At 51.5% G+C, this 21,725-nt stretch overlaps 1 protein-coding gene across 1 annotated transcript; it reads left to right on the top strand.

The window, feature by feature from the left end:
* Positions 1–273: 273 nt before the first annotated feature.
* Positions 274–9,835, top strand: CRYBB2 (crystallin beta B2). Its single transcript, XM_030582979.1, has 6 exons — positions 274–373; positions 1,850–1,918; positions 3,993–4,111; positions 7,896–8,028; positions 8,645–8,787; positions 9,504–9,835. Exons 2-6 carry the CDS (start codon positions 1,865–1,867, stop codon positions 9,670–9,672), a joined length of 618 nt encoding a protein of 205 aa, XP_030438839.1. The 5' UTR covers positions 274–373; positions 1,850–1,864; the 3' UTR covers positions 9,673–9,835.
* The last annotated feature ends 11,890 nt before the right edge of the window (positions 9,836–21,725 follow it).

Here is a 21,725-nt window from a genome sequence, read left to right as displayed (position 1 = left end):
TAAAGTCTCTGGCTCCAACAATCCTGAAGCAGGGCTGGCTGTTGCATTCTTTGAAAGCGAGGGTCTAGGGCCTGGCCTGCATTCAGCTGATGCAAGCAAATGCTAAATCTCCTGGCCAACACGCCCAACAAAGCAGGCAGCTCCAAATGTGAAAGCTAATGAAATAATTCTACAGCTGGGGGTTTACTGAGACAATGGCTGCTGAGGATCAGCTGACCTTGGTTTTCATGGAGCTTTTATCCAGCATTCTCCCTTTGTATCATGCTTTAACTGCTTTGTAAATCGTTTTGGCACCATTCTACTGAGGCACGGTATAAATTCTGCCGCTCAGCCCCAGCCCCTTCACTGGCTCAAGAGGGTACTGGTATAACTGGTAAGAATTTTCTATTTATTGTCCTTCTTTTGGTTTTGGATTTGTTTCCACTGCAATCCAAAGCCGCACAGTCTGAAGCCTAACCTGCCGTCCGTAGCATGAATGCAATAAAGAGATGCCCAGCAATGTACGAGGGTGTACGTCCAGGAGGGTGAATAAGAGAGGATACCAATGTTTTGATCGCATACAGCGACCGTGATTTCATGACTGGTCAGGAGCCTGAGCCTTATTGAGTTGAATTTTCGCAGGTATCACTTGTTTCATGTAACTTCGAGCCTACTCAAATGTGATGGCTTTGAAAATTCCTCATGTTTGACCATTACTGGGCATGAGTTCCTTTCCGGGGAGACTGTGCTGGGCGGGGCAGAGAAGGAGGCACTGCCGCTCCATCCTGCACAGCGATTCTGTGCGCCACACACCATCTGCAGCAGCATTGGTGCCAGCTGGGGAAGCAGGGGACACGCAGTCCCGGCTGCCCTGCGGGTTAGGATCTCCCTGGGGTTTAAATTGCTGAGGTGGGTGGCGGAAAAAGCTTCGGAAACTTTAACTGCATTAGCCAAGCCTCTAAATGTTTAGGCAAAGCCCATGGGCCTTGCCCCTCCTGCATTGCTGTTAATATTGTTTGGGCCAAAATTCGAAGGGTCTCATGCAAGCTTTCTTCAGGCCAACTGCAAGTCCATTCCCTTTGATTTCACTGGGAGTTTGCCTGCGTAAGACTGGCCAGCAGCTGAAGTCCCAGCTGAATCCAATGGAGACTTGTAATGCTTGATGGTGCAAGATGCACCTGGATGGGGTTTTGGCCCCAAACCATAGCACGTCAGCGCACAGACTGTCGCCTTCCTTACTCTGCCATGGAGCCAGAGACTCATGTCTGAAGAATACAGGACTCTGGCTGATGTGGTACAAAGGCTGGAGAGTCCTACAGGGCAAAGCCAGTCCACTCCCATCCCCGCACCGGTGTCCCACTGCCCTGCCCTTGTGACTTGAAGGCGGGTTGGGTTAGAACACTTGCCGTTGTTGGGCAAGTGCTAATTATGTTTATAAAGAACCAACGATATAACAGGCACTTGCCTCCTGCCTTTCCATAGTGTCCAGAGAGCCACAGTTTGTAGCTTTTGCTCCCATCGCGATCCCTTTGCAGCTGGTTTGTGTGGTCTCTCTCCCCGCAGCGGATGAATCATTGTATTCTAGGCCAACCCAGAGCTTTAGCACAAATTCCAGCACTAGGGACTTCTTCCCAGTTCAGATGGGTGAAGGGGACCCCACACCGCTGGTCCTGCTCCACCTGGATTCAAGGGAAACCGTGCTTAGAACCCCCCAGGGTTGGTAGTTCCAGTGGGTTCCTCCTGCGTTTATTGGCCAATCAAGTGAAGGGAGCACTGGGCTGGGGGGGATGTGTGCAGGTGTACGAACCCAACCAGAATTCCGGTTATAATGATCAAGCCCAACGTTTAACTGTCTAAATTTCCCACTCAGGCTCTCAGCTTCACAATGGCGTCAGACCCTCAGATGCCAGCCTCTAAGCAACAGCAAACCAGCTCCAAGGTCAGTATGTGCTTCTCTTAACGCTGTGCAGTGAGTGCTCTGCGCACCGCCATATGGTCCCAAGAAACATAAACGAGTGTGCGGGCGCGGATCCATTCCCCCAATTCCGTGCATGCCAGGAGGCGCTCTCCTCTCTTTGAGGGACCAGGCTGGAATATGAATGGCCGAGCTGCTTAGAACGTCTTCCCCCTAGGCAGCAGCTGCTTGCCCTTGTACCTAAAAATCCCCTCTGCCTTTCATATAGCAGCTAGGAATGTTGTAGTGACCTTGCAGCTGGGAGGCTAGGCAGAGATCTCTGAGCCCCAGTGCCATCCCATAAGCGGCTGCTTAGCATGCATGGCAGCACGAAACACCATCACCTCCTCACCACCCCGAGGCTCTCCTCCAGGATGCAAGAATCCAGAGCTGTGGGACAAAACAAAGAGGATCCCCACTCCAGCTGCTCCCAGTTCAGTAGTAAGCAGCTTTCCAAGCCTTCCCCGTGTTGTTGGGGCCTCATAGTAAAGCATGAGAGCAAGTGACATATTGAACAGCCATTCCTAAGGGGGGGGGCCTCCCAAGGGAAACTCTATGAATCCTGCAAATTATCCTAGAATCAGCCAAAGCCTCTGCACGAACAGCCACAGGGCTTTGCAAACGTAATCCCTAAACCTGCCGTATGTAAGGAAATGAGACTGTGCCCCAAGATTAGCTCTCCTGGAGCCCGGACATATCCTTTGATCTGTACCCTGATGGATCTGACTTGTCAGCCCCAGGAGAAACACCAGGGAGGGAGATTTTCAGGGGGGCTGGGAGGGGATGTCAGAACTGTTCAGCGTTGCTAATTCTTGTGATTTTAGTGCAAGTCTCCTGGGGGCGTTTGGTGTTTACCTTTGAGGCCCCGGCTCCTGGAGCCTCCCAGCTCACAGGGTCCTAGAGATTGGGCTCTGGCCTGACCCCAAATGTCTACACCGCCATTATACAGCCCTTAGCCCGAGTCAGCTGCACAGGCCAACCGCCAGTGTCTAAGTGCATCTTAGAAAAGGTGGGACCTCATGTGTTAGATCGAGTCCTGTATGTGGGAGGGGGAAAGCCCTGACCTCACATTACCCTCATCTTGGGACCCAGAGACTTCGTTTGTGAACTCTGTGACATCAGGGCGACAATCCTGCTCAAGTCGACGGGTACCTTCCCCTCATTCGGGGCCTGATCCACCCCCTGCAGAAGTGGCTGGAAAGGCTGCCATTGACTTCAGTGGAGCTGACTCAGCCTTCATCCTGTTTTGGGTGCAGATACAACAGATTTTCCTCTCTCTGCTCCACTGACCCACAAACCTGTGCTGAGCCGACAGAGCCTGGCTCGCTGGATGATGGGTTAATATGTAACACCCATCCCTAAGCCCCTGTTTATTTCGCGGGGGCTTGAATTGCATTGGGAAGGAAAGGTTGCCCAGTTGGAGTGAGTTAGATCTGTGACTTGAAAGCAAATTGTTGAGGAGGCTCAGGCAAATTGAAAACCCAGACCTAGCCGATAATTTCATTGTGAAATACGGGCTCGGCACGGGGCACCTTGGTGCCAGGAGGACGTGAGCGAGTTGGGGAATTCAGAGAAGGGCAACACAAATGACTGAGGCTCATACCAAAGAGACATAGAACACTCTGCAGGGACCAAGACTGAGGAGCAGGTTCTTTGGGATAGTTTGTAACTCACAGAAATGGAAGAAACCAAAGTTCAGGATGGATCCAGAGCTATCCATGGGTATCCATGCTGGGAGTCACTTAGCCCTTTTAAAGGAGCCTGGGCCAAACACTTGAAGATGCAGGAAAGAATCTTGCCGTGGCTGAGGGACAAGGACTGAATGGACTGGTGTAAATGGTGCTTTTCCAGCTCTAACCTCCACCATCCTGGGTGTGAACAGAATTGATGGGGCTGCCAGAGTCTCTCCTCCCTACACTGATGCAGAGAAATCACAAGGGAGCATACTGTAGGGAACAGTCCTGCACTGACCCCTGTGCTCGCGGGCAGGATGGACGGCAGGGCATCACCCCCCCCCCCTTTTTAAGCTGCTGTTCTCCTCTCTCTCTCTGGGTATCAGATTGTCGTCTTTGAGCAAGAGAATTTCCAAGGTCGCTGCCATGAACTTAACTCAGCTTGTTCCAATTTGAAGGAGGCTGGAATGGAGAAAGTTGGCTCCATCCTAGTACACTCTGGACCGTACGTATCTTGCACGTGGGGCGGTGGGAATAAAAGCATGTGGGTGAGTCTGGGCCAGTAGGTGTGTCAGGCCGGGGAGGTTGTGATAGTGGCTTAGAAACAACTGTTCAGTGTAAAACAAGATCAACTGAAGAAGTAAGTTACCGAATGGAAGTCCCCCGCCCCACTGCTCCTTCTCCCCCAGGGCTTCCTCAGCCTGGAGAGGTCCCAGCAGTTGAGCCTCTGAGTGGAAGTATGGAAAGAGACCCCCTGAGCACCTCCCAGCCTGACAGATGCTGGGCCAGACTCGGCCCTCATTGGTGCCCTCGTGAACAAATTCACTCCTGTGGTCTCGCACTGGTTTTACACCAGGATTTAGCTAAGTGTCTCTTAGGGTGTGTCTACACCGCGGCTGGGCGCATGCTTGCTGGAGCAGGTAGGCAGATATGTGCTAGCTCTGCTCAAGCTAGTGGGCTAGAAACAGCAACCTAACCCGGACAGCATGGGGGCTGCTTGCACTAGGTGCCCAAGTACATACTGGAGGCTTGGGGCAGGTTTCTGCTCAGGCAGCTAACCCGAGGTGCCCCTGTGCTGCTGTGGCCATGTTGCCATGTGCGTGCACACATGCAGGAAATGCAGTATAATTGTAGCAATCAGACTTGGCTTTCCTGCTGTAGTTGGCTAAATTTACTCTGTGTTTTGCAGCGAGTAGCTTCCTGCTCTGATCATTTGTCATTTCCCTCTATGGTCGGTGGCCTGGGGCTGCACATATGACTTCAGCTGTCTGTGCTCTCCCCCCCCCTCCCCGCTGCCAGCCATAGCGAGAGTGAGACTGATATACCGGCTCGCTAGTGGGCACGAGGCTCCGTAACGTAGTTGATAAAAACCCAGTTCTCAGCACAACTCTTTGTGTAAGTCTCTTGACTGCTGCTCCGGCAAGCTCAGTCCTGGGGCCAGCGAAGTTCTAGGGCCTGGAAAATCCCACCTTCTGTGCCCAGGATTTCCTGCCCTGCAGCGGGAACTCCATTGAATATCACTGAGCTTCTGCAGTAAAGACCCCTCACTTCTTATCAGAGAGGAGGAATTCCAGGGCTCCCGAACTACCAACACCATTAAACTTGCTCCAACAACTCCATTTCCTTCCCTTGCAGGGGCAGGGAATGTGCCGTCGTTACTGCCCTGCTATTGCACAGCTCTTCAGACCCTTCTGTTTTCCTCGTTTACATACAAGCCCCCTGTGCGCTTGGGGTGGGTATCGGCTTCTCTCTCTCGGATTAGAGCCGGGCAGGGCTTTGTGAAGACAGAGGTCTCTTCGGAAAAACAACCTCACCAAAGAGCCGCACAGAGAGAGGCCTCTCCTTTGCTTTCTCCTGACAGTTCAGTCATATCCGCCCCGAACAGGAGTAATGAAGTGGAGCTACACTCTGCACAGGGCAGGCTCCTTCCCCGAGTCACTGGGAGCAGGCTCCTTCCCAAATCTGGCCCTTGGGAACAGAGGCCACCGAATGGAGATCAGTGTGATGGCTACAAAACAGGAGCACACCCACTGCTGGTGGAGCTCTGCACCCAGTGCCGCTGGCTGGCAGCTTGCTCGCTCACTGTCTCTCTGTGCCAGGAGCATACACAGGGCTCACGTGTGGGTCAGGAACAGGATCTCTCTAAATCTGCTTAACATCCCTGTTCTGGAGATCCCTGGGACAGCTCCTGTTGTGTGTGTGTGTGGCTGCTGGGCAGGCTTTGTGTTATTTGGGGAATCAGGATGCAGTGGGCTGGCTGCCAACACGTGCTCCTTGCTGGTGGTGCTGGTTCTGATGGATGCCTATGCACTGTGCCTGCCAGGATTTGGCCCATAAGTAACAATATGGAACAAGCTGCACCAATCAGCAGAGTCCCAGGTGCCTGGAATGCTTAAAAAGCAGAGAATTGCAAGCTGTACTGTACCTAGCCTTATCCCTGACTAGCCTTTTAACATAGAGAACAAGTGCACTTCAGTTTCTTGGTAACACCGTGACATGTTAGGTATTTCAAGTTCATTATTTCTACACAGCTGGAATAATAGTTCACAATGACCAGGAAATGATGTCCTCTGAACTTGCCTATATTTGCAGCTAGTCTCTTCAGTGGTCTCTCTGGCAGAGGTGTTTGTATGCTGTATGGCTCAGTATTGTCTCTGAAGTTGATATATATTTGATCTCCTTCCCAAAGTCCAGTATCTCCAAATATTCCACTGATTTCTTCCACCTTTCTCACGAGGCTTGTCATGACTGCCACACCGCCACTGAGAAAGTTGTTGGTCTTTGATCCTTTGATCCAATATACTCTGAATGCAAAGTTTTTGTCTTGTATGTTGTTTCCATGGTGAACTGGCTCATGCAGTTCAGAATCCCTCCAGGGCTAGTCAGAGCTGAGCCAGGTGATTTCAGCTCTGGGAGGGCTTGAAGGTGATTGTAAGTCCCTTTTGAGATGACTGTGATGTCAGCTCCTGAGTCAATAGTCTTGCCATGAATATTCAGTTTCATCTCCAGGCAGGTTCTGTGTCATCACAAGTGATAGATCCCAGAAACAATGAGTCAACTCCCTGACTGCTTTGGTGTGGCAAACAGCGTCAAAATGTCCATATTTCATGCATTTATTACATGATGTGCCTCTGGTTGGACATGCATCATCTCTTGGGATGCAACTTTTTCCACATCTTGTGCATGTAGACTGGAATTTGTTCCTTTTAGCCTGGATGTTCTCTGCTCACCTCAGGGGTCTTATAGTAATGGTTTTTAGCACTCAGGCTGCATCTGTTAATGGCTTCTAAGGTAGCTTCTTTTTTTTCAAGTTTGGCAAGTTGCTCTTGGTTTTGCTGTCTCACCAGCTCAGACACCTTTGCTTTCTATATACCTGGGGCTATGGTTAAAACTCTTGTCAGTTGTAGCTGCTGTGAAAGGTTTTTAACTGTTAACCCAATAACCAGCCTGTCTCTGATATTTTCATGTTTTGCATTCCCCAAAATCACAGTTTTCAGCCAATGTATGCAGAGCTCTTACAAAATATTCAACATTTTCCCTTGGTTCTTCAATTCTCTGGTGAAAATGTGCTTTCATAAACCGCATATAAAGTATGCATCAAATATAGCCAGAACCCTTTCATAGTCATCTTTGTGACTGTCTATAGTAAAGTCAAAATATTTAAATATATGCTCTGTCTGCTTCCCCATACTCTAAATTAAAAAAGATACCTCTATATCTCCAGTTTCTTTGTGGCATTTGGTAGCAATGCAAAATCTTGCAAAACATTGTTTCATCTGTCCATTATGAAGGTTTGTCTAAGCTGAAGTTCTCTGGGGCATCGGAGAGCCACAGCTTGATGAGATCCTGCAATCTTTGTTCCTTGGCTTTGCAACTGTGGTAGCTGTTTTACGTCTGTTTCTGTTCTTAGTTTACTTCTAACACCATGTCATGCTTCCGTACCTGATACAGATTGGTTACAGCGCTTGCTTATACATACCAGATGTGTTCATCATATGATCCTTTAATGTCCTGTTGAGTATAGCTAAGGTTAGCTTAAATAAGGTATTTTTACACACATTGACATTGTGACAGAACAGTATAATACTGTTTAGCGGTTAATTTCGAGAATAATGTGACACATTCAGTATATTAAATAAATATCCAGGAAGCTAATTGAGTCCTCCAGGCAAACAGCAAAAGGGGCGTTTCTCTGGCTGTCTGCTGAGGAGCTTGGGGATGGTTCAGAAATGGGAGTTTCTGGTGCCTTGCCCATCTATCTCCAATGTTTGTACTTTGTTCTTTTCCAGCTGGGTTGGCTACGAACAGGCAAACTGCAAAGGGGAGCAGTTTGTGTTTGAAAAGGGCGAGTATCCCCGCTGGGATTCCTGGACCAACAGCCGGAAGAGCGACACCATTGGTGCCCTGAGACCCATCAAAGTGGTGAGAGTACTTGTGTCAGACACCGGTCAGTATAATCTGGTCAGGCAAAGACCTGATCATGAGCCTCTTCTGGGGTCCTCTGAGATTGAGAGCTGGAGCCAAAATCCTGGACAAAACCAGCTGTTATGAACTTTAAAAAAAGGCAAGTCATTGTGTCCTCAAATGCCTGCAGCTCCCTCAGTCGCCATATTTGTGAATATACCTGTGCACAGATCTCCACTGAAAAGTTGTATGTCCATAGAAATAGGAAATGTCCTCCCAGGTCAGATCAGGCATTATCTAGGCCAGTGTCATGTCTCTGAGAGCAGTCAATGCCGGATGTTTCAGAGGAAGGGTCTGAGGGACCCCTAGAATGGACAGTTATGGGGCAACCTGCCACCAACGAAGTGTGTTGGCGAACGGCTAAGGATGATCACAATACAAGTCTGCTCACAGTCAGCATTCCACCTCCTGTGAGCAGGCAAAGCTTCTCCTGGCTAGGCTGACCTAGGCCCACTCTCTGTGCACTTGAGTTTTGTTTGGAGGCCTCAGCCAACTTCTCCGACTCCCTGATAACTTCCCTGGAAGATGCCTGGCCCCATGGCTAACACTGACCCCTCATCTCTCCTCTCTTCAGGACAGCCAGGAACACAAGATTGTCCTCTATGAAAACCCCAGCTTCACTGGCAAGAAGATTGAGATCATAGATGATGATGTGCCCAGCTTCCATGCTCATGGCTACCAGGAAAAAGTGTCATCTGTGCGCGTACAAAGTGGCACGTAAGTACCTGGGGCGGCAGGTCCACATGACCCTGTTAGGATCTGGGCACTGGAGTCTCCTTTTCCCTGCACTTGGAATCTAGGAACTGGGAGACGGAATCATTGATTGCATCAAATTCTGTCCCTAGAGCCCGAATTGTCTCCAGTTTAAGGTGTCGCCATAACAACACCCTAACCTAGGTGGTTAGACTCCAGGCACAGCTTCTGTCCTGCAGCCACCCACTCTGATGCTCAGCGCTCTGCTCTGGGCCTGGAGCTGAGCAGGAGAACACATGTTGCAAGATAGGGCTAGAGAATAAACAACCTTCCGCCCTGATGCACGGAGCCTCCTAAGGCCAATGAGGCCTGTGCGGAGGTCAAGGATCAAGTGTCCTGGCTGGATGGAGCAGGGCAGGAGGGAAGTGCCCGTGCTGGGTCAGCCCCACGGCGGTGACTCCTCTGGGCTCAGGAAGCCCTTTCACTCAGAGGCTTTGAATAAAGCTTTAATGGCCCTGAAGCAGAGGGCAGTGCTGGGTGATGCAGTGGTGCTAGTGAGGGCCCTCGGAGCACATCCCCTTGCCCCAGCCAGGCCAGGAATGGAGTTCGATTCACCACTCACAGGGCAGAGTGGGGCAGGGTTGCCTGCGTGGGCGGAGACACCGGGTGCTGTCCCGGGTGGGTTTCCTGGACGCCTGGGTTCTCCCGGTCTCTGACTTGGCTGGGCTTTCCCTTTGCAGCTGGGTAGGATACCAGTACCCCGGCTACAGAGGCTACCAGTACCTGTTTGAAAAGGGGGACTACAAGGACAGCTCAGAGTTTGGTGCCCAGCACCCCCAGATTCAATCCGTCAGGCGCATCCGGGATATGCAGTGGCATCAGCGAGGGGCCTTTCACCCCACCAACTGAAGCCCCTCCCCCCCGAGTGCTCGGAGGAGATCGAAACCAGAACCAGTTTTATGTGACCTGCTGCTGTTTCCCAATGGCCTCGCTCTCCCGCATGCCACTGCCTGACGAACGCTGCTCTGCTGCTGCTGCTGAAGCAGCTGAATAAAGCTTTGAGTTTCAAACACTCGATCGAGCCAGGCACCTTTTTCGGGGGGAGGGGGGGAGTTAAGACACTTGAAATAATTCTCTGTATTTGCACTGGGAGACGTGCTGGTGGGGGCTGCTGGTTCTGAGCTACTCAGAGCCCGTGTGCTCCTCTGAGAGTCCAGGGTGTGGAGTAGAGGACACCCCCCCACCAGGGCCGCCTGGGGGGGGAGGGCAAGTTTTTCAGGGGCCCTGGAGCGGGGTCCTTCACTTGCACGGGGGAACCCGGAAAATTCTCGTGGGGCCCGGGCTCCCAGATCTTCTTTCGCTCTGGGTCTTCGGCAGCAATTCAGCAGTGGGGGCCCCCACCACCAAAGACCCCAGGCCTCCTGAATCCTCTGGGCAGCCCTGTCCCCCACCCCCTGCACTGAGAGTCGGGTCAGTTTCCCCCCTCCCCCGGGGCAGTAGTGACTGAAAATTAAGAATAAACGGCAGGGAGCCAAAACCCCACCCCCCAGTCAGCAGGGATAAGACAGGAAACTAAGAGCTTACTGCTACTCCCTCCAGGGTCTGAGCTCCTGAATTCAATAGGAACCCTGAACGGTGGCCACAGCTTGTCCAGGACTCTGCAGATTGACCGGCCTGTGTGATACCCTCAGACTGTTCTGGTGTTTGGCCTGCCACGGTTTGGGCCTGAAAGCCCTGCCATGGGGCTCAGAGAGCTAGGTTGCTGCTGTGTTTTTGTGCATTTCAGTGGGAAGAGGGTAAGCCACCCTAGAATGACCCTGGAGCATCTTCCTGCTAGCTAGCGCCATAGATATGCAAGCCAGGGTTGGAAGACAGGCCAGATTCATCTGGGCCATTGATGTCAGGGGCTGCACAAGGGAGGAATTTTGCCCTGTCAGTCAGTTAACCTAGTAATGAAATCACATTGCATTATATAATACTATGAAATCGAGAGAACTAACCCCTGCAGTGGCTCCGTCATGAAGTGCGCCCAAGCATGGCTTTTCCTGGGAATAATGTAGAATCATCCTTGCTTGTGTTCCACAGAGATATTTCACACTCTGGATGAGGTCTCAGTTCATTCTATGTCTCTGTCTCTCTCTGTATATTAATTATTGTATGTCTGTTATCAAATGCAATAGAGCTTCTAAATAAAACAGGGGGAAGGCCTTTTTTCAGACCAATCCATTTGCCCACTTAAAGTGTAGGGATTTGAATTTCACAGCAGAATTAAGACCCACAAATAGATTCAGGATCCAGGAAATTCTTGGCAACAGTGTTATCTAAAGCAAGGAGTCTGGCATCAGGACTCCTGGGTTCTCATTCTGGGTCTGCCATTGGCCTTAGATAACTGACTTAACCAAAATACTAATTACCTACCACACCAGGGTGCTTGTGGCAGTGCCTGTAGAAGTGCAGAGGGTTGTTAATAGCAAGAGCTATAAATGCCCTCCGGAGTTCCTTCTGGACATAGTATCAGCCCAGGATGTTCTGAACTAACCCACATGCCCTGAGCGCTGTGTGGGGCAAGGCGTCGGGATAGCCAGCCCCCTGCTCCCTGGCTTTTTGTCTGATGCTTTACAAGCTCTTCGTAGGGTAACTGTTCTGTGCAGTCTTTGCTCAGGAAGCCAGATTCTCTGGGTGGCCACTGTGTGTCACCACAGCCTCACCCAATGCTGCTTAATTTGACATTACCATCTAGATGCTATTGACAGCCTGGCCCAGTTCAACACAGTGTCCCACGGTCTGGTCACCGGCGACCGAGGGTGGGATTTGGGATTTGGGTTTTACTTGCTGCCTTCCCCCAGCTGAAAGGAAAAGACAAAGAGCTGTCTGAAGCTGGGCTCCCAGCAGCAGTGTAAACGCGACGTGATTCCATTGGCCCTTGCTGTCCCTGCAGGCTGGGGGGCTAAGGGCTGGGATGGAAGGGGCTGAAGTGCCATGTGTGAGGTCGCACTATATCTGGAAGAATGGAGAACATGGTCTTTGGGGGATGATGGGGGCGAGCCGGGGGAATGGAAGGGAGCTGCTTCACATTGTTGCTGCGTTTTTACATGAACAAGTAGCAATTTCTACAAGACAGCTGTTCTGGTAAAGGAGAAATTGGGACCATGGCAAGAAAGCCCCATAGTCTAAAAAGAATTAAGGCAGCACATTCCTATAGCTTGAATTGCTCTTAAAATGCCAGAATATTCTTCTGGTAACTGGAACACAGACAGTCCCATTCAGAGGTGGTGTGAAGCCCTCCTCCCCCTTCAGCTACTCACCCCCAGTGGGCTGAAGTCTCAGTGGGTGTAATTTACACACTGAGCAGCCAGAAGGGGCTAAGTTGAAACTGATTCCATCCAGCAGTAAAATCCACCTCCTAACACCTGCAACTATTGCCGTGGCATGCAATCGTCACCCACTCACGCTTCCTTAGCCATCAGTCACATGGATGTAAGTAGCATAAAGAGGATTTAACTTACATTACTCTGAATGTGGCCCTCTGTCTCTTGAGGCGGGGGCGTGTGTGGAGGCTGCTGAGCAGACTGTCATGGTATGCTAGAGATCAGGCACTATCTCTGCATATATCCTGCACCATTCGATCTCTCAGTATCTGAGTTCCTGACATGGGCAGCAGGAGTTAAGAACTCATTCGCTGCTGTGCTTGGATCTGACTTCTGAACACATATCGTAGTCGGATTCCGGTGTTTGCCTGAGGGTTAGGTACGTTCATGGCGTGAGGGTGTTTTTAACCTGTGACAATCTGGTCAGTTATCCTCGAAGCCAAAATGTCCAGGAGTTTGGCTCCACTACTGAGACAAAATTGACCTATGAAACTTTGTGGAAGGGCCATCCCAGTGTTGGTGCAAATGTCAAATTGGTGCCTGGAACATTGTCTGAAACAGCTCAAGCCATCCTTGCATCAAGCAGCTGAAAATCGATGTTTGAGCTCTCTCTGAGTGTGCTGGCCAGGAAGCTGGGAACAGACAAGTCTTTGTTCTGAGCCCCCTGAGGGGTTGCTCTGGCAAGGCGTGGCTGTTGTACCTTCGCTTTATGCCTGATGGACATTGCAGGGTTGGCGGGTGATTACTGAGCAACTTAACAGCATCTGATTGCGTACTGGCTGTGCATGTCTTACCATCACCGCTGTGTACAGGCCCACCTACACCACGGCCAGTGACGAAGCTACAGATGGTGTTTACCAACAGCAGCAGATGATCCTTAATGAAACCCTGCTTCCAGCGAGAGGGTAGGAAAGGGGACGGCACCTGGGCAAGTACACTTAGGAAGTTTGGTAGCTGGCAGAAGAACAGGAACAAGTAGTGACTGCTGGACATGGTGTCTGCCAATGACATGGTGACTGCTGTCTTGCTCTTCCATCACCCAAAGGAGTCACAAGCACACCTGGTTCAGCCCAGATGGTTTCACAATTTTGTCTTTGTTAACAACCAGTCAGCCGGCATGGATGTACCAGTTCGTAGAGGTGCTGAACTTGGCACTGACCATTGGCGTCTGCTGACAAAACTGTACTTCTGACTTCAACAGCCAGTTAATGGGCCAAAGCTAGACTGATTCAACCAGAAGTTCCTATTAGAGCTGAGCTACAAGACAGCTTTCTGTTCCCAATGGTTCATGGCCACTGAAGCATTAGAGATGGAAGGCTCATTTTCTCTGTCATCCGATGAGGAACAGCATTGTTAGGTCACTGAAGCTATCCACTGCAACTCAGTGCTGGGGCCAAAGCCATGGACCAGTGCATCAGGAGATGCTCACAGCAATTTGAGGACTCAAACTGTAGCCTGACTTTTTTCTTAGCTCCAACATGTTGGCTGAGAGCATAAGCAAAGGCCGAATGGGTTCAGTGTCGGAATGTCATCAAGTCATTGTGGAAGAAGCTGCAGAACTCCATAGCCTTGGTTTTAACAGATTCATTGCACAGCAGTGAAACCTGCACACTGAAGAAGCAGTGGACTGACATTTTCGATTCTCGTCATCTTTATTAGCTGTTTCACATTAAGTGGCAGGAGAAGATAAGCACTGAGGACATTGTCTCCATTAGAACTGGGTAGGTGTTGATGGCTTTCTTGGTATGGGCAAATTATCAGGCGGGAAGATCAACGAATGATGAAGCACATTTACCAAGGAATGCCACTACTTTATCAAGGATTTTGTGAGCCAGAGAAGCTCTGGTGGTGCAAAAAGATCACCAATGACAGGCATAGACTGAACGTCCAACTAGACCATCTTAAGGAGCTGCATAGAGATTGATCCAGGTGGCATTTGATCTGCAAGGGGAGGTTATGTCCTGCTGGGATTTGCCATGACAATGATGATATACTGTGCAATCTTGTAGCAAAAGCCAATACATTGGGGCCTGCAAATAGCCATTCTCCTTTTAATTCTCTTATCTTGGATTGTTTTTCTTAATTCAGCAAAACATCTGTTTTGTGTGTCACAACAAAATCAGACTGTTACCCTTCTGATATCACACACACAATGAAACCACAGAGGCTGCTTGCACAGAGTCCTTCATCACCTAGTAAATTGGGTGGATCAAGAGTATTATTGCTAGAACTGGCCCCAGTCCTGCTGTCCTTCTCTGTGAGAAGGAGATTGGCTCTTAAGAGAGAGCTGAGGCCAGAATTCCCCGGTTACAGTTCTTACCAGCTCACTGTCTGCTTATTGTCACGCTGCTGAAGGGAGAGTCAGTTTATGTGTTACTGCTGCGCTGCCAGACACACAGCGAATCTGACACGGGAGCTAGACAAATACTAGCAATAACATTAGCCAGTCGAGATTTCTCACCTCCATTCCTGATTAAGTTTTCAGTTGTCTGACTGCAGCAGATAACCATCGCTTGCTGGGAGCTGTCACTGACTTGCTCAGGAAAAACTGGCTTCTACCGTCCTCTGAGTCAAGACAGGCCAATGCACAACCGAAGGGGTTTCTACATCCATCCCAGACAGCAGCTTTGGGTAAGGGACAAGGAAACGGCTCCCCCGTTTGCTTTCATTCTCGCACTCTGCTTTCCATGGCGTCTCCAGGCAGCGCCCTGGGACAGAAATGACCTTCCAGGCCCGGACCCCATGAAACCAACATGCACTAACCCGCCTCAGCCTGGTGCCCTCCCTGGCCCAGCATTTTGGAAGGGATAAGACATGAAAGCAGTGGAAGTGTCTGTCGTCTTTCAGGCTGTGAGCCCCTCAGGGCGGGGCCTGCCCCAATGCCCAGGCCCTGTGTAGCATCCAGCATGTTGTTGGTGCTTCACAAATAACAGCAAATAACTAATCGCTCCAAAGAGGCCAGCTGGGCTCCCTCCCAGGGGCTCCCCGGGGCTGGGAGACTCTGCAGTCAGGGGATCGGTGTGTCCTGAGGCCCCTCCGGCCATGCAGTCTGTGCTGCCGGGCTGGCTGGGATAGCCTCTTGGGGGGTAGAAGAAGGACCAAGCTGGGCTGACATGGGGGCTGGAGGATTTCTCATAAGAGACACCAGCAATGCGCCTGCGATTGGGACCAGAAACACGACACTGCAGCCACCTGCCCCACCAACTTCGGCAGGAGGAGTAAAGAGCTGCCCAGCCACGACTGGGACTGCAAGGGGGTGGGGGAAGGGAACAGGGTTTCTGTCGGGTGCATGTATATCCCAGCGCAGAGCCCAGCCAAAGTCTGATGCCAGGCGATGGCCAGCCAAGGAAGACACCAGTGCAGGGGGTGCAGCTGGAGGCCATAGGGCAGGCAGGGTCGACAGCTTGGCTCTTGCCTCTCCTGGGCCTAACTTGGCTGTTGTAAACTGAGATGAACTCAGCTCTTGTCACAGTTCTTCAGATCCCTTGTGCCCAAGGAGAAATGGCCTCTTCTTGCCGGGTGGCTCTGCAGGCAGTTGGCTTCCCCAGCTGGACTCAGTGTTCCCAGCGTGTGACAGCAGATGGCAAGCACTGCAGAGGCACCACTGTGGCCCTCGGCTCTTTGCGCCGTTACCACAGCTAAGCCACGTCCTTTAATGGCAGGCTGTGCTGTGTGGGGCGGGCGCTGGCGCTGGGCCCTTGGCTGCGTGCTGGAGGGACAGGCCTGCTGGGAGAGTGGGTGGCTCTCAGAGAGAAGGAGAGAAGGCACATTCCCGCTGGGACCGAGGTGGTAACAGGCACAGGAGCTGGAGGAAGGGGGAGGTGGGAGCCAAGGGATGGTGCAATGCTGTGCCTCAGAGGAGAGCAGAAATTAGCATCATTAGCATGAGGAAGGCTCTTGAGGGAGGAGAGTCTCACTTGGCTCATTCGGCTGCGTCAGGTTTCCCTGCCTGCCCCTGCTGGGATGTCTCCCTTTATTTGCATACTTGCTCTTCCCCTTCCAGCTGGAATGCAAAGTGCTGGGGGAGTCACAGGGTGGCACCTAACAAAGGGGACAGGACAGTCGCTGATCAGTCCCAACCAGGAGTCCCCTATTGTTAGCAAATCCACTGTTTCGTACTCAGCGGTGCCTTTGCTTTTCACTTGCTTATGTTTCTCTCTCCACACTGTCATGCTTGGCCTCTCTGGCCTGTCACCGTTTGCAACATAGGGGTAGTTTGTCTTCTATATTTGGGGAGGGGCAGCTCCAGTCAGGCCAATGGGGCTGTGGGGGGAAAAATTCTGCACCTGCCCAAAGCTTGCAGTTGGGGGGGGGATAATGCCCCCCCGCCTTCCCCTCCAAACTATGCCCATGATTTGCAGAGGTGAGTAACCACCACCAGCATAGTAAGCAAACAATATTAACCTTGTGAAGGGAAAAGATCCATTTGGTCCTGTCTGGTGGCTCCAGGGGCTAGTTAGCCACTTGGTGCCCTGCAGTACTTTGTCCAGGAGAGATTTACAGGGCAGCTCCCATCCCAGCCGTCGGGACACGATTCTGTAATAACTGTTGCTGTTTCTTTGTCCGACCCACTCAGTGTGTGAAGCCTTCAGGTTAGTAGCAGGGCTCATGCCCCCTGCAGCGGTTCCCCCTGTGCTCTGCTGCAGTGGATGAAAGCTCAGGGAACAGAGGGACCAGCTCTGATCACATGTTTGATTGTGACGTTTTGGCACAAACAACAGTAAAACAGGGAAATCCGGGCACATGATCCTCTACACCTCCTGTTGTTCCTTGTGTAGAATGGTCATGGGTTCCTGAGTTTTGCCCCATGTACTCACGGAGCTGTTATGTCTTGGAGCTGGTCCCCTGGTGCCTCAGAACCATTCTACCCTGTGCCAACAAACAGCTTTGGAAATGCCCAAAGGAACAGGGCAATGTCGTGAATGAATCATTGGCCAAATGTTGCTCTGAACGTCAGCTGTTCGTTCAGTCAGTTGTACGTTGGCACTTCCCTGTCTCGCTCTGGGCTTCACATGAAAAGTTGTGAATTTCTCCAAAAAGGAAGAACCAAAATTATTTCAGAGCTGACACTTTCTGCTGGAAGCGAACTCTGCAAAGTGGAGTTTTTAATGGAACTAGTGGCACAAACTCTGTTGTAGAGAGGGCTGGAGCTGGTTGCCCCAGCTTGTCTCTTTGGATATGAATTGGAGGTGCCTTTCTCACTTCAACTGGTAGAAAACAACCTTTTCCCTGAATAAATAAACTTCTGTATCCCAGCCTGCTTCTATGGTAGCACAATGGGATACAGAAATCTGCTGCTACTGCATCTCCTCTGTGTGTGAGATCAGCCACAACGATAGGAAAATAAAGAGCTGCACCGTGAACAAACTGCTCACAAGTCGAATACGCTGTGTCTGAGGCCTGGTCTACACTACATGTTTAAACCAATTTTAGCAGTGTTAAACCGATTTAACGCTGCACCCATCCACACAACGAGGCCCTTTATATCGATATAAAGGGCTCTTTAAACCGGTTTCTGTACTCCTCCCCAACAAGAGAAGTAGCGCTGAAATCGGTATTACCATATCGGATTAGGGTTAGTGTGGCTGCAAATCGACGGTATTGGCCTCCGGACGGTATCCCACAGTGTACCATTGTGACAGCTCTGGACAGCAATCTGAACTTGGATGCAGTGGCCAGGTAAACAGGAAAAGACCTGCGAAATTTTGATTTTCATTTCCTGTTTGCCCAGCGTGGAGCTTTGATCAGCACGGGTGGCAATGCAGTCCCAAATCCAAAAAGAGCTCCCGCATGGACTGTACGGGAGATACTGAATCTGATTGCTGTATGGAGAGACAAAATCGGTTCTATCAGAGCTCCGTTACAGAAGACGAAATGCCAAAGCATTTGAAAAAAATCTCCAGGCTATGATAGACAGAGGCCACAGCACAGTGCTGTGTGACAAGCGTAACAGAAAGCCAAAGAATCAAATGGACACTCATGGAGGGAGGGAGGGGGGACTGAGGACTCCAGCTATCCCACAGTCTCCAGCCGTCTCCGAAAAGTATTTGCATTCTTGGCTGAGCTCCCAATGCCTGTAGGGTCAAACACATTGTCCTGGGTGTTTCAGGGTATAGCTCATCAATTTACTCCCCCCCCACCACATGAAAGAAAGGGGAAATAAATCATTTGTTGGCTTTTTTCAATGTCACCCTATGTCTACTGCATGCTGCTGGTGGACACGGTGCTGGGGCAATGAACAGCAGCATCCTCTCCCCTCCCTTCCCCGGTGGCAGACGGTACAGTGCAGTAGGACTGGTAACCGTCCTTGTCATCAGCCTGTGAGTGCTCCTGGCTGGCCTCAGGTGAGGCTGGCTGGGGGCACCTGGGTAAAAATAGGAATGACTCCTGGTCATTCCCAGTAGATGATACAGAATGGCTGGTAACAGTCCTCATCATAGCAACTGGGGGCTGAGCTCCATCAGCCCCCTCCCTTTCATGTGTAAAGAAAAGATTCTGTACTGCCTGGACTATCATAGCAGTGGGATGCTGGGCTCCTCTCCCCCCCAACGTTTAATGTCCTGCCTGGACTATCATAGCAGCTGGAGGCTGCCTCCCCCTCATTTTATCTCACTAACAAGTCAGTGTTTCTTATTCCTGCATTCTTTATTACTTCATCACACAAATGGGGGCACATTGCAATGGTAGCCCAGGAGGGCTGGGGGAGCAGGGAAGCAACGGGTGGGGTTGTTGCAGGGGCACCCCCTAGAATGGCGTGCAGCTCATCATTTCTGTGGGATCTGACATGGAGTGTCTGTGCTCTCTGGTTCTCTGGTACACTTGCCCCATATTCTAGGCAGGACTGACTCTATTTTTAGATACCATAAAGGAGGGATTGACTCAGGAGTCATTCCCATTTTTGTCTTTGCGGCCCCGGCCGACCTCAGCCAGGGGCACCCATGACAGCAGCAGACGGTACAGAGCGACTGATAACTGTCAGCTCATCGCCAATTTACAATGACACAGCAGATGGTACAGAACAACTGATAACCATCTCTGCTATCTTGCAAAGGCAAATGAATGCTGCTGTGTAGCACTGCAGTACCGCGTCTGTTAGCAACATCCAGTAGACATACGGTGACAGTAAAAAAAAGCTGAATGGGCTCCACAGTTGCCGTGCTATGGCGTCTGCCAGGGCAATCCAGGGAAAAAGGGCTCGAAATGATTGTCTACCGTTGCTTTCCCGGAGGAAGGAATGAGTGACGACATTTACCCAGAATCACCTGCGACACTTGTTTTTGCACCATCATGCATTGGGATCTCAACCCAGAATTCCAAGGGGCGGGGGAGACTGCGGGAACTATGGGATAGCTACAGGATAGCTACCCACAGTGCAACGCTCCAGAAATTGACGCTAGCCTCGGTACGTGGACGCACACCACTGAATTAATGTGCTTAGTGTGGCCGTGTGCACTCGACTTTATACAATCTGTTTTACAAAACCGGTTTATGTAAAATCGAAATAATCCCATAGTGTAGACATACCCTGAGGGAGACTGGAAGGGAGTCGATGGACTAACTCAGAGGGGATGTTGTGAACTGGCCCTCCTTGTTCTCCGAGTCCTTTCCCTTTCGACGGACCTCCTTAGACCTGCCTGCCACCGAGTCCTAGCCGATAGTGTTTGCACACTGAGGGGCTGTTCTCCACTGCCGGTGTCCCCATCTACCCTGCATGACAACAATCACGTCCTCATCTGGCAGCCTTTGCTTCCCCTGCCACTATTCTGCTCTGTGCTGTGATGCCTTCTGCCGTCAGAGGTGCTGCAGGGCCGTGCATGCTGCTAGCTCGTCTCTCTCTGTCAGCATGCGGGCTTTTCTCCAGCCTCTTGAATTATTTAACTGATGGAGGTGGTGTGGCAGAGCTAATTAGCTGGTGGCTCCTTTGCTGCCGAGTGGCCCCAGAAGTAGCTCGTGCATACAGCAGGCCTTCTTGTTTTTTATTTTTTGTGTTAGCAGAAGCTCTCCGGGCTGCATGTGTCTCCCTCCCTGGAGCTGATCCCAGCCTGCCTGTGCACCACAATGCTCTTGTATCCGTCTGCAGCGAAAGGGGGACCTGAGCAGGGACAGCAGGGGGGTTTGCAGGGGATGTGACTGACTATGCACCCAACCCCCAGGGATTCCAGTTGCTCAGGCTTCGCGCTTTGATCTCACTGGGTCCACTCTGACCTCTCTGCTTGGGTCAGATAATGACAATGAGATGAAAACAAAGGCCCTGTCATGGCTGCCCAGTAGAGAGCTCTATTGGAGCAGGGTTAGCATCTTCAGGCCACTGCTGCCTGCCCCAGCCCAGAGCAGAGCAGGAATGGAAGGACCTGCTGATGTGGCCAGTTTTCTGGAGCCTCTGAAGCAACGGGCCTGATCGCTCCCGAAGCCTGGGACTGACTGGAAGGGAGTTACTCCTGGGGCACTGGGGTCTGTCCTGTCTACCAATGGGAGTCCGGAGCCGGAGAAGGGGTGGATGGTTGCACTGCAATTTGAGCTGCCCTTGGGGTGGGGGAGGTCTCCCTGGGCAGATCCCAACCCGTTGCTCGTGCACACCCCGCTCTGTTTGCGCAGGCTCTTTCGGCTCTCCTTGAGAGCAGTGCGTCTCCTCTCCTGGTGTTACCATGCCGCCTGCACTGCGTCAGGCTGCCTGGGGACTGGGCCTGCTGCCAGCATTGTGTTCCTCGCTGGGGCAGTGCCCCCTCCAGCTGTGGGGCACCACATGGTCCGCGGCTCCAGTTGGCTGTCGCTGGGTGACCTTGACCACGGTGGTAATGGCAGTGATGCTCCACCCAGGCTTATGTTTGGCCTCTTAAGAGTTTCCTGACCCATGACAATCACACCCACTGGAAGGAGGCAGGAACCAACTTTACTGTGTCTCCGACAAGGAGGGTGCCTGACTGGGCTAGGACTGATGCTGGCACCAGAGCAGAGCAGGGCTAGAGACCCCTGCTGTTCTCATCACCAACCCTGGGTGAACTCAGCCCTGTCCTCTCCATGGGCCAGGGGAGGAGCAGGGCACAGGCCCCAAGAGCATCCCCCCACCCTCCCCCTTCAGAGCGAGCACAAAGTGCTAATGGCTGTGAGCTTCCCAGCTCACTTCTGTGTCCCTTCCCTGGCGAGAGAGCACTCTGGCTGTGTGGCACGTTCACTGGGAATAAGGAGAGGCCAGGTCACTGCTACGCTAACGATGGTATTTGCAGGGGCTGTTGTAGGAGCAAACACTGACTGGTCTGGGATTGCAGCTTTCCGGACTCCAATGGGAACATGCTGAGCCTTGTTGCTTTTGCTCTGCATTGCTCCTCCTCACGTGCTGGTGAAGCGGAATAGAGCCAGTTCTCAAGGCACTTCTTGGTTTCTTGTAGCTCCTGGGTGAGCCCTAGCAGCTGTGTCTTGCCATCTCCCCTGTGGATGGGGCGTCCCCCTCTCCGACAGCTTGGACAGAGCTTAATCTGCTTCTTAGTCCTAGAGCTGCAGCTTTCCTTGGGGGCTGCTGCACGGTGCAGCTATGGACGCATACCTGAGATGCAGATACATCATTCCCACGCTTCCCTCCTTTATATTTTCAGCTCA

The sequence above is a fragment of the Gopherus evgoodei genome, chromosome 13 (assembly GCF_007399415.2).
Source record: "Gopherus evgoodei ecotype Sinaloan lineage chromosome 13, rGopEvg1_v1.p, whole genome shotgun sequence".
Taxonomy (NCBI): Eukaryota; Metazoa; Chordata; order Testudines; family Testudinidae; genus Gopherus; species Gopherus evgoodei.
The sequence above is the reverse complement of the archived record's forward strand: the minus strand, read 5'-3'. Positions and strand labels throughout refer to the sequence as shown.